The sequence below is a fragment of the Balaenoptera physalus genome, assembly GCF_965194825.1.
Source record: "Balaenoptera physalus genome assembly, chromosome: 12".
NCBI lineage: Eukaryota > Metazoa > Chordata > Mammalia > Artiodactyla > Balaenopteridae > Balaenoptera > Balaenoptera physalus.
In genome coordinates this window covers 14,032,771-14,045,969 of record NC_138897.1, presented here as the reverse complement: position 1 = coordinate 14,045,969, position 13,199 = coordinate 14,032,771, and the positions used below count along the sequence as shown (strand labels likewise).

Here is a 13,199-nt window from a genome sequence, read left to right as displayed (position 1 = left end):
GTCCCAGCTTAGCCTTCCCCCTCCCTGTGTCCTCAAGTCCATTCTCTACGTCTGCATCTTTATTCCTGTCCTGCCCCTAGGTTCATTAGAACCAATTTTTTTTTTTTTTTTAGATTCCATATCTGTGTGTTAGCATAGGGTATTTGTTTTTCTCTTTCTGACTTACTTCACTCTGTATGACAGACTCTAGGTCTATCCACCTCACTACAAATAACTCAATTTCATTTCTTTTTATGGCCGAGTAATATTCCATTGTATATATGTGCCACATCTTCTTTATCCATTCATCTGTTGATGGACACTTAGGTTGCTTCCATGTCCTGGCTATTATAAATAGTGCTGCAGTGAACATTGTGTGTACCTGCAATTAAATTTTTTTAACATCTTTATTGGAGTATAATTGCTTTACAATGGTGTGTTAGTTTCTGCTTTATGACAAAGTGAATCAGTTATACATATCCGTATATCCCCATATCTCTTCCCTCTTGCGTCTCCCTCCCTCCAATTAATTTTTAAAGTGGTTGCTGGCCCCCATTTCGCTGGAGCACGATAACTCTCTAATTCCGCCTATGCATATAGTTTCTACAAACTAAGGACATCTGCCCAGGAAATCTGAACAAGTTGAATGTAAATTGTCTAATTCACTTTAAAAATAGATTCTTCAGATTTCTGAGAAATGAATACCTGATATAATTGAATACAGCAATGGTATTTACTAAGATTCAGCAAAAGATAACACTTAACTATAACAGGATCAAGAAGACTGTCCTAGAGCTGATATATTTGGATTATAGCAAGCTACATGACAGATCTCTCACACTGGTATGAATAAAATAGAGAAATATGGGCTTGGTAAAAGAGTAGCTGTGGAAAGATGCGTAACTGATAAAACAGCAGTAGGTCTGTGCCAGTCTATACCATCTATACTTTTGAACTTGGCCTATTTTTTGAAGACCACTCAACTTGTAGTACTGATATCTGATCCTCAGTTCTGCTCTGCCACTTACAGCTCTGTTACCTTGGGTAAATTACTTAGCCTTTTAGAGCCTTCTTATTCTGTGTAAAGCATAGTAATCATTTCTGTCCACTGCTAGTTATAGGGTTTTAATGAAGTTTACATGAGAGTATATATGTGAGAGGACTTCAAAAACTCATTTTATAGTTCTTTCTTTTATAAGAAAAAATATATGAAGCGGTGAGGGAAAACTAGATCAGATTTGCTGATGATAAAAGACTGAGAAAGATAGGTGATGTCTGCTAGTACTAATTTATAGGATTAAATGGGACTAATGGGTATATGGCATCCTAATTAAAATAATCGTTTAAAAAACATACTGGGAACATTTGTACTTGAAATTCACAGGAAAATTTGATAGCATTTCTATTTGAGTAGCCACCATAAATTAGATCAAAGAAGTCTGCTCATTTTAAGGGAAAAAGCTGCAGAGCATAGTGAGTTAGGAGCACAGTTTGGAGTCAGACTACCTGGCTTGGATCCTGTTTCTGCTACTTTTTTATCCTTGTGACTTTGAATAAGTAACTTAATCTCTCAATGCCTCAGTCTCTTCATCTAAAAATGAGGATAGGGCTTCCCTGGTGGCGCAGTGGTTGAGAATCTGCCTGCCGATGCAGGGGACACGGGTTCGAGCCCTGGTCTGGGAAGATCCCACATGCCGCGGAGCAACTAGGCCCGTGAGCCACAACTACTGAGCCTGCGCGTCTGGAGCCTGTGCTCCGCAACAAGAGAGGCCACGACAGTGAGAGGCCCGCGCACCGCGATGAAGAGTGGCCCCCGCTTGCCGCAACTAGAGAAAGCCCTCGCAAAGAAACGAAGACCCAACACAGCCAAAAATAAAAAACAAACAAACAAATAAATAAAATTTAAAAAAAAATAAAAAAATAAAAATGAGGATAACGGTACCTACCTCATAGAGCTGTTGTGAGAGTCAGCTGAATTAATATTTATTATTATTTGCAGTAAGTCTGTATAAGTGTAAAATAAATAATGAAAAGGCAAACATTGGATTTAGGATTTTTGTAATGGTTCATTAAAATCTACTACCATACAGTTAATGCATTGTATTTTATGTCTGTAAAGGCATTGTACCTACATTTTTACAGATGTGTTTAATCACATTCATGTAAGTTATTTTTAAATATAATTTCTTTTTGTGTTCTTCTTAGACAATGGTTACTTACTCAATTTTATAACTAACGGATGGCCAGAAAAGGGGTTTTTTCCCTTTATTTATTTATTTTTTTGGAACTTAATAATAGTTTTTAAAAAATCAATATATGTTGCCATGTACAGAACAAATGCTTTAAAAGCAAAGAAGAGCAGAGGTAGACAGAGTGAAGTAAGAAAGAGATTACAGACCAGATACAAGCTCAAGGAGTCTTTTGTATAGGAAAAAGAGTCAAATCAGTGCGGGAAGGGTAAGCTATTCAATAAATTTTTCTCCTTCTAGAGGGAAATTATTTATTTACCTCTTACCATATACATACACACACACCAAAACAAAGTCTCCAAATGAATTAAAATACTAAATGTGGGAAATGGAACTTGAAAACTTTTGGAAGAAAATATTAAAACATATTTATGACCTTGAGGTAAGGATTTCTTAGACATAAAAATTGTATACTTTAAAGTAAGAGATTGATATATTTGTATCAAAATTAAAATTCCTGTATGTAAAAAGCTAACATAAAGTAAAAGACAACCCACAGACTAGGAGTACATATTTGCCATATACATACAACAGTCAAAAAGTATTTCAAATTTAGAATCTGTATAGAATGCCTATAAATTAAGAGAAGGAAAAATAACCTAATGAAAAATAGGCAAAGGATAAAAATAGGTAATTCAAAAAGAAACAAACCAATGAAAAGTTGCTCAAATTCACTAGTAATCAGGGAAATGCATTTCACAATACCCAGCCTTTTGGCAAAAATGAAGATGTCTGACAACACTTAGTATTCCTGATATGGAGGAAGCAGGCACTCTTGTGCTCCCAGTAGAAGTGTCGATACAACTACTTTGAAGAATATTTTGATAAAATCTAGAAAAGTTGAAGATGTGCACACCCTTCAACCCAGCTTTTCCACGTGTAAGTATTTATCTGGAACTTATGAGGGTGCGTAACAAGGTGTGTACAAGGTTGGAAACAGTCCTCTTGGCCATACATAATGGAAACATTAGTTATGGTATATTCATAAAATGGAAATCTTAGCCTTTAATCAGATCTCAGGTCTGTTGTGGAGCATTACACACAGTTCTATACCATTATGTAAATTTTCAAACACATAAAACAATACTGTATATTATTTGTGGGTACTTGTATATGTATTATAGATATAAAAGCATCAACTAGAATCACACCAAATCCATTATTGTGATTTCCCTTGAGGAGGGAAACATTAGGGACATGAACTTTAAGGTATTATTTCTTTTTAAATTGCAAACTGTTAGCAGTTGTTCATATCAGGTGGTGGTTATATGGTGTTGTACTTTGTACTTTTCTTTAAAGCAATTTAAAGTAAAGCATTTTAAAGTATTTTTGTCAAAATTTGCATGTAGTAAATTCTGGTAAAACAAGAAAAATTTGTAATGGGAGTTATAACTCCACTATTCCACCATTAATTGGCACCTAATCCTATAACTGTGCAGTGTAAATTGAGTTTGGTGTTTTTAGTGACATGAAATACCATCTTCTTTCTGGTATATGAACACAGAGAATGAATTTTGCATAGTAAGTTATTTCTGCATATGTGTTTGGTATATGTCTACCTTTTTTGTTACCGTATATTGAATATCTGTCTTGTATTATCTATTAATTAAATTTGCACAAAATAACAGCAAAAAAATGTCATTCTTTGCTCACAAACTATTGGTACATCTGTACCAGTTTCTCTATTCTCAGTCTCCTGTTGCCATTTGTAACCTTGTGGATCAGTTTTATCTGGAAGGGAAATCTTCAGAATCAGTTAATAATTCTTAGTATAATGTTGACATAAATCTCTTTTAAGATACATTTGACATGTTTCAAGTGAACAAACCTGTACCAATAGCTTTTTATTGCATCATATGGGGAGTCTTGTAACGATTCTGTTGATGTGTATCTGTACGGAAATAGAATTACTGTTAGAAAAGTACCTAGCAACAGCCTTAAAGTTTCTAATTTTTCTAGGCAAGAGTAGCTCCTGATTATAGGCATTTCTTTACAATCATGGTAAGCTTGTTTTTTGAAGCTTTTTTTTTTTTCTTCAGGGATGGATATGTGAGTAAGGAGAGTTGACCAAAGAATATAAGGTGGAATGATGAGTTATGAATGTATCACCAAAATCTCTAGTCACATTTTATTATTGTTCTTAATGTTTAATATTTGCATTTTGTACCCTTTAATAAGTTACAGTAGTAAGAATTTTTGTCTCCTAAACCTTCTAATAAGATGTCCATATCAAATAGGTAGCCTGTATTGATAGGTGATTTTTTAATCTACAGTCTCACTGAACTCTTCCTAACAGATTTTTTTTCTATAAACAGTATTGTCCTCTGAATGTAGTTTTGATCAAATATGTGTGACACAAAGGTCGGAAAGTAAAAGGTATACTTATGTACTGTTGGTAGGATACTCTTTTTGAGAATAATTTGGTGATATCAATCATATTTTTAAAATACATATTCCTTAATATCCAATTCCATTTCTATAATTTATTATAGACAAGCTTGTTTGCATTACTACTGAACCTAGATTTTTTTTTCATATATTCTGCAAGTAAAGGTATCAAAGATTGAAAACAACCTGACTGTCCAACAGTAGGGGGTTGGCTGATTAAAAAAAACGATCTATATGTGCTGATGTGGAATGATCACCAAGATATATGATAAATTGAATAAATTAGGATGCAGGCTAATTTATTCAAGTATTTGTGTTTTCCATTTACATACGAAAAGGGAGAAATTGGCCTATGCCTAGCATATTTCTAAAAGGATATATACAGAAGAGTCTAAACAACGATTGTCGTCACAGAGGGTGATTGGTGGTTGGGAGATGGGCTTACCTTTTCTTTGTATGCCCTTTTATATTTTACCACATATCATGTCTTAAGTGGCAAGGCTGGGATTCCAAACCAGATCGCTAACTTCCAAGTCTGCATTCTTTCCATTACACCACAACTACTGTTTTGTCAATTTTAAAGCACAGTCAAGCAAATATTCTTAAATCATTTTAGTGTATGGTCAGGCAAAGTATCTTAATAACTCATTCAGAGTATATCTTATTAACTCAGAATAGCCAGTCGTTTTAATGCAGAAGGCAAGTCAGGTAGTATAATGTTGATCATTTAAAAAATAAAGTGATAAACTATAGCACCACATCAAGACAGAGGTGAATAATCTGCTGAATGAAATTCTAAGGAAATCCGCCAAGGTTGGATTAGCATGTACTCTCTTTTTCAGTCTTGAAGCTTTGCTGCATGGTTACATCTAAGTTTCTGGTCTAGACATGGAACATGGCTAAGCCTCAAGGAGGAGACCCCAGTTGCCATCATGGGTGTAACCTTCTTCCAGATATTCCCACCTATTATTTCAAAACTCCCCAGCAGTCAGAAATGATGTTCATTTGTTTTTGAAACCAGCTGGTCCTGGTTAGGTGGCTTAGATTGCTCAAGGTAGTGTCATCGTATTGGCTATGTTCTTTCTAACCATCCATCAGCCCTGTGCTTGTGTGCTGCCTTAGTTCAGGCCTTTAGCTTACATCTGGACCCTCAGTTTTAGCCTTATAACTGGTTCCTGTGCCTTTAAACATTTCCTCCATCCTTGTTCTTAATTGATTTTAAAAGCTATTCATTCCTGTCACTGCGGCTAAAACCTTTTAACATTGCTTTCTCCTGTCCATGGCAACTTTTTCAAACTCTTTTTTTATTAGCAAAATTATATATTGCAGAAACAAGAATTTAATTCTTTTTAGGAATTTTATTTTTTCCCATTTTTGCATAGTATATGATAAAAATGACTTTGAAATATGTTATTATAGATGTGCATCATAAAGTTCTCCCTGTAATTTTGCTTCTTCCTGCCTTTTCAACCCTGTTGTCATATACCAACCTTTGGTGTACTCACATTGTTTACTCAATGTCCCTTGAACGTGTTTTGTATATTCCTATCTCAGTGCCTTTGACCATATTATTTTTCCTTCTCTTGGAATTCTTTTCCTCCATCCTCCTTTTGTTTTTTCCAGATTCTGTATATCCTTAAGGGAAGGTCCAGTTTATGTTCCTTCCTCTCCCTGAAGCTTCTCCAGCACATAGTGATCTCTAAATCCCCTGAACTTGTGGGGTTTTTTGGTCTGTTTCACTTATGGAAATTAATTATATGGAAACCTGTGACTGTGTTAGTGTTACTGAAATTTTTGTATATGTTAATGTTTTAGCTGACTGGATTTTTTTTTAAGATGTTTGTTCGAGTTCCTGTCTGATATATCTTTGACTTCTTTCACACCTGGCACAAATGCCTAAAGTAGGCAATATATAAATGTTTATTTAGCATGAGTATAGAAAAGAGACCATATTTTATTTATCTTTCTGTCACCAGTGCGTAATATTGTGTCTGGCAAATAAGCCTTTGAAAAAATGTTGATGTTATGTTAAAGATATGATCTTTAGGTAGTGGGATCCTATAAATATGTAAGTTTGGAATATTCCTTGTGAAATTAGCTTTTCCCTGTATAGCCTGAGGAAAGTTGAGTCCAGGCTGATCTTTCTGAGGCCTTTCACGGTATCAAGCCCAACTTAGCTGGAATCTAGGAGATCTGAACCTGCATGCTTTTACATATTGTTCAAGGGAACTAATGGTTTAGAGCTCAGGCTTTGGCATCAGAGAGCTTGAGTTCATATTTTTACTCTGCTGCTTCCTAGCTGTGTATCTCTGGGACAGTCTCTGTTTCCATACTGTAAAATATGGAAGGTAATGACTCCTCTTGCAGGGGGCTGTCACGAAGGTTAAATAAGGTTATCTATGAAAAATATCTGGCACAGAATAAGTGGTCAGAAAATGTTCAATATAATAACTAATGCTGTTATTAATAATAATCTTCCTTTTAACCTGATAGCTGTTCATATGGTGAAATCATCCAGCATTATAGAAATTTTAACTTCAGTGAATAGTTTGTCAATAAAATTTCAGTGTTCAAGTCTCTTCCTAAGTTTAAGTCTTTTGATTTGACGTTTAACTCAGTGGAATCTTGTGACAGAAAAGACAGTGGACTGCAAACTGGGAGACTTACATTGTACCCCTAGCTTGCTCACAGATTAATTTGCTTAACCTTTAACATAAAGTAGTCTAATTGTATTATCATTATCTGTATACAGCATGAAACTACAGTGGTTTATAAACTTATTAAGGCAAGAACCAAGTCTTACTGAATTTTATGTTTCTACTCCCTACCGTGGATTAGTAAATATGCATTGAATGAATACACGGTTCAGTTTTCTCATCAAACTGGGGTTGATGGAGGGGTTGGACTATCTCTAAGATTCCGTCTAGCTCTCAAATATTTTGAACATAGGGGTCAGTGAAGTGAGTCCCAGCGTTAGAGAAGAACTGAGGATCAGAAAATATAAGTTTTGCCATTGACAGATTTCTGAGATCCATTTTTAATTTAAGTGGATAACATATTAAAGTGTTTATGCATGACCTCAGGTTTAAATATGATTACTTTTAAGGTAAATTTGTTATCTTTCTGTTTATTAATTTTATATACTATATACTTCTTTCTTTGTTACTTATCATGACACAGGCATGGTTCAGTAAACGATCTTTACTAAACAAATTGGAATTTAAAGCTAATTGCTTGACATTATTTTTCTTCCTATTCTTTAAGTGTGAACTGGGTACTTTTGTGACTTTTTAATTATAAAATGCCCATATCATAAAAGGTATTAACTGTGTTTGGGGAAAAAATACCAAAGCACAAATAAAAAAATTCAAGCAGTATGGAGAGGAGTATGTATTGAAAAATTTTAACTCTGCTTCTTGGAGTCAGTTATATCTACAACCTTTAAAAATTATCATTCAATCTTTTATTGTAGCTTCCTGTCAGTAACCTGGTACACTATAGTTGTTCACTAAATGTTCACTGAATTAACCAATGCTCTTTACCAGTCAGGAGCTGATCAATTTTCCTGGTACACTTAGCTTTTAAAGTGCTATATAATTTCCATAAAAGATACCTTCTCAAGGGTCTGAAACTCATTTTTTTAACTACTGTAAAAGTTACCTTCTGTCATCAGTACTAAAAGATTAAAAGTATATGTATAAATAAGACTACTCTCATATGTGATTTATAAAATCAGTCTGCATGCCTTATAGTCACACTGTGTATAATGGTTTTAGTTTTCAGACCTAGTAAAACTTACATACAGGTTTTACTGGTTTGCCAACTATGATGAAAGTCCCTGATCATTCGGTTTCTGAGTTGTAAAGTGAATTACTAAGAAGTTACACAATCTTGGAATTTGAAGAAAGGCTTTGTGGTATACTTTATATTAGAAAGTGGTAGTAACTTCTTTCTTAATAAAAGAGGCTAATTTTTCCAAACTCTTCCTCTTTTATATTAGAGTATTTGGAAAGGCATGTGCTTGCCCTGGAAAAGAATTGTGGCTGAATCCAAAGAAGCGTATTTTTCTAGGAGCTGTAATATTACCTATTAGTCTTAAATTCCAAAGTACATTTTATGTGCAAAATCTATTATAGGTTAGCCCCATCAAAGTTAAAATTACCTCCTTCTATAATTTTTTTCTGACATGGAATAAATTTTAATAAATTAGGAGATTTTTTTTAAACTTTTATGACACTATAGTTATTGTTAGTTAAAAAGACATTAGAACTTTTTTTCTTGGAGAATATAAAATTGTTGGCTTGGAACTAAAAAAAAAAATTAGAATATATTTTTCAATGGCCATAATAATACCAAGTCAAAAATTAAGCAGTGTTTGCTTTCCGCAAGACCTCTTCCTATTGCATAGGTGATTTCTTTGAAAGTTTTAGAGAAATAGTAACAGTATAATGGAGGAATAATATATGGTGATCAAATAGGCTCTAACCTAGGCCTGTATGTGTGATTGAAAATACTAGAAAACACTTAGAAAACTAACATTAGATAGATACTTAACATAATAGAAAAATATTTATCCAGAATCAACAACCAACATCATACTTAACAGTTCATGATAACCCAAACTCCTGTCAATATATAGAACATTACTGTCACCCCAGAAAGTTCCCTCATGCTCCTTCCCAGTCAGTCAGTCCCCACCCCTTTCAGCCCCCCACTCCAAGAACCACTATAATGATTTTTTCTACCATAAATTACTACTGCCTATTCTAAGACTTCATGTAAATGAAATTATGCATTATGTACTCTGTGTAAGACTTCTATCATTCAGCCTAAAGCATTGAGATTCAGTCATGTTGTGGCATATATCTCAATAGTTTTTTTTTTTAATTGCTGAGTAATGTTCCTGAGTTCAGCCTATATTTAATATGAACTTTCTAGATTTCTGTGGTTACTATTGTTATTTGGTGTTTCTTGGTTTATGCTTAAAATAAATTATGCTCTAATAAATGGTACTGTAATACTTGATTTTCTGTTATTTGTTTATGCTGTCTTAAAACTTAAGTTAGTAGCAAGTTGTTATTTATCAGATATAATTAAATTGCAGGGGAATTAAATGCTTCTGTGAATACGAACACAGTGTTCTCAGAAGAGTACTATATATAGAATTTCACTTAGTTCACCTTAATAGGAATTTAAAGATAAGTGGTTCATTGATAATGATATAGCTCTATTTGAAGAGTCAACCATTTCAATTATTGGCATGTACTAATTGTTTTAAAAGGAGGTGAGGGAGCCCTATGTGGAGTTCAAATCTTTATTTCTATAACTTGCATTCATTTGTCCAGACTGTGCTTTCTAAACACAGATAATCTATTCCTTAGAGCAATATATAAACAGTAGACACTATGTAAGTAGCATGATTTAATAAAAAGAGTTGACCTAGCCTCTCATTTGTCCCTTCTTTGCATTAGCTAACTAGAGCTCCTTTAACGAGTATCCGCATTGATTTCTTCCTTTAAGTGAGAATGTTTACATCATGTTTTTCTGTTTAGGGACACTTAAAAATCTGGCACAAGCTAGGGACACTCCCCACTACCACCATGCACGTAAAACACAGAACTCTTGAAACCCCTTCATTTGCCTTTTGCATCCCATATTACAAATTCAATAAATGAAATCTTTAGGAATCATCTTGTTTACTTTCTTTTACTTAAACCCACATCCATTTCACTACCAGGACATGTTGGTTCTACATCAAAAAATAACCCAAATCTGACCACTTCTCACATTTCTACTGCCTCTATTCTAGGCCAAATCTGATCATCTCTCACCTACATGACTCTAATAGCCTCTTTTTTTTTTTTAATTTTTATTTTATATTGGAGTGTAGTTGATTTACATAGTAGTCTCTTAACTGGTCTCTCTACAAACCACTTTCCTTACAGCAGCCAAAATGATTTTCCAAAAATGTATGTGTTTTTGTTGTTTTCCATTGTACTTGGAATAAAATTCAAACTGTTTGCAGTTTTGTTGTCCTTAGCTGGGCTTGCATTATATCCTGTGTGTCCGTTACTCAGGAGTTAGTTAGAGATCTGGGCAGGGAAACTTGAGTTACTTCAAAGTAGCTTAATTGGTATGAGCATTTTTACCTTATTGTTTTAATAGAATTCCTATATCTTAGAATCACAGTTTATTCACTGGAAAAAAAATCATAGCTAATTGATTTCCAATCCCTTATTTTGGCAGTTAAATAAAAATCTGTTTAATTCTTTTTTTTTTTTTTGGTTTATTACAGATCGAGCTGGGAGCATCAGTACCCTTGATTCTTTAGACTTCGCAAGATATTCAGATGATGGTAACAGGGAAACGGATGAGAGAGTGGCAGGTGAGTAAGATTGTAAAGACAGATTTGGATTTTTTGACATTCCAGAAATAATAAAATGACTTGAAGAATTCTCTTCTTTCTATAATTTGGTATGTGAATATATTGATACAGTTATTATACAAAGTTATGTTACTAATTTATTGGTTGCAGGGAACATCCCAGCCCCCAACTGCTCTTTCAGTGGTGCTCTGAATTTTTGGTTATGCACACCTACAGTTTGCTGAGTTCTGCTTGTAGCTAGTAGTTGACAACCATGTAGTTATACAGCTGGTGTAAAAGAGCTTTAAGTTAGCCATGGTTTAGTACAAAGTTAGTTGGTCATTGGCCTCCTCATTCCTTTTATCCTCCAAACCAGGGCTGAGTAATATTCATGTGTTATATAGCAGTACAGCTCTACTGATTGTTAAAATTGGTTTAAATACTTCTATGCTGGTTGGTGAATAAAACTTTGCTTGGTTCCCTGGATGCTCCCTGGCCATCACTGCATCTCTCCAGAAACTTCTCGACTTGCCTGTGATCCAGAAAATAAAGGGTTAATGCTTGGTCCAGCAGGGGCCTCCAGGACCTTGCCCATTCCAAAAAGAAGGCCAACATCCTTCTTAGTTGCTTGGTTTCTCATTCCAATCTCCTTCCCCTCTCCATCCTCCCACCATTTCTGCCTTTTAGGCATCACCACTGGATCTGTAGGGACTTCAGAAGACCAATTTGTACCCTCTGTGTTCTGCCCACATCAAATGAGGCCAGTTGGATTCTTCTGGGGGTCCACCCTGGGATTTACCATTGTAGCAGCTCTGGCTCCTCAGGTGCCAAGTGACTGGTACCTTTCTGGTGCTTCAAGGCTGTGGCTGTCTGTTATTGAAGTAATTTTTGAATGTCTTATTGGAATTGTAGTTTTCATAGGACGTTGACTCTGAGATAGATGGGAAGTAGACAGACATCAGTTAGGTATTTTAATCCACCAGGATGGTGGGCACACCTGGCACAGGAAGGATGCCACGTGGGACAGATGGGAGCCTGTGAGGGAAATATTTTTCTTCCATTTACTGGGACAAGTTTGTTAAAACCTACCAAATGTTTGCCTGTCATAGTCATTGTGAATAAAAGTGAGTGCTAATTTTTATATAGCACTTGCTCCATTCTGAACACTGTTGTAAATGTATATTAACTCTTTGAGTTATACAATTATCATCATCCTCCCCTCCCCAAGAAACTGAGGCACTCAGAGATTATTAAGACTTTAGTGGCAGAGCTAACACTTGAACGCAGATAACCCAGCAGCAGAGCCCACAACTGACTGCACTGTATGCTACCTCTTAGCATGAAGGATGAGGTTCGACCTGGTTAAAATGACATTCCACTATGTGGTTTTCATTTATTACTCGAGAATAGAGCGATTGAATTGTTTAAAAAAAATCTCTCTTTCCCTAATCTCTTCCCTGAGTTAGGGGAAAAAACTGATGTAATTGTTTTTAGTTCAACAGAGGCTAAGAGAGGATTCAGCAGTGAGAACGATAGCATTATCAATTGAATGGGGAAGTCATTGGAAGAGTTTAATGCAGCTCCATATATCAAGTCATGATTTAGTCATAAGCATTATTAATTAAAAGCTGTATCAAAAAGGAAATCACATCAGTACTGTCTGAAAATTAGCAAATCAAATGGGAATTATTTGAATAATTTTAGGACAAACTTATCCTACTAATTATATCATTTGTTAAGTGGCATTATGTTATATTTAATTATATAGTAAATGTTAGGTATTCTGTGTTTTCTGTTATATGTTAAGTATTAAATGCATGGTGTTTTGGTTTATTAGAGACTAACCAAATATATTTAGTTTTGTATATTGTATTGTTGTTCTGATGGTTATGTATTAGAAAATAACTTCTACCCAGAAATAGACCACATAATTATTTTCTTCCCTTTAATTTTTATTTGAAAACCTAAATTTTAGACTTAGTAAAATTTAAGAGGTTCATCATTATTCTCAGTATTTAGGTATTTTAGTATTTCTAATTAGGGGAAGCACTGATGTAGAAGCGAGATGTTATAATTAAGCAAAATGTTATAACTAAGCATAACTAAGAGTGAATATTTTAAATATTTGGTAGTTTTGACCTTATATTTTTAATCTAAAGATTATACTCTTGTCTCTAAGTTTGGGGAGATAAAGTAATTTTTGCTTACTATATAATGCT

At 34.4% G+C, this 13,199-nt stretch overlaps 1 protein-coding gene across 10 annotated transcripts in view; it reads left to right on the top strand.

The window, feature by feature from the left end:
- The window catches only part of RELCH (RAB11 binding and LisH domain, coiled-coil and HEAT repeat containing), a 121,199-nt gene that overhangs the window by 7,667 nt on the left and 100,333 nt on the right, over positions 1 to 13,199 (top strand). For all 10 annotated transcript variants that reach the window (XR_014251739.1, XM_082416915.1, XM_082416914.1 and 7 more), the window contains exon 2: positions 10,912 to 11,001. Coding sequence is in view for 9 of the 10 variants with exons in the window: in XM_082416915.1 (XP_082273041.1) it covers positions 10,912 to 11,001 (90 nt within the window). In the remaining variant the exon portion in view is untranslated. The remainder of the gene's footprint in view (positions 1 to 10,911; positions 11,002 to 13,199) is intronic.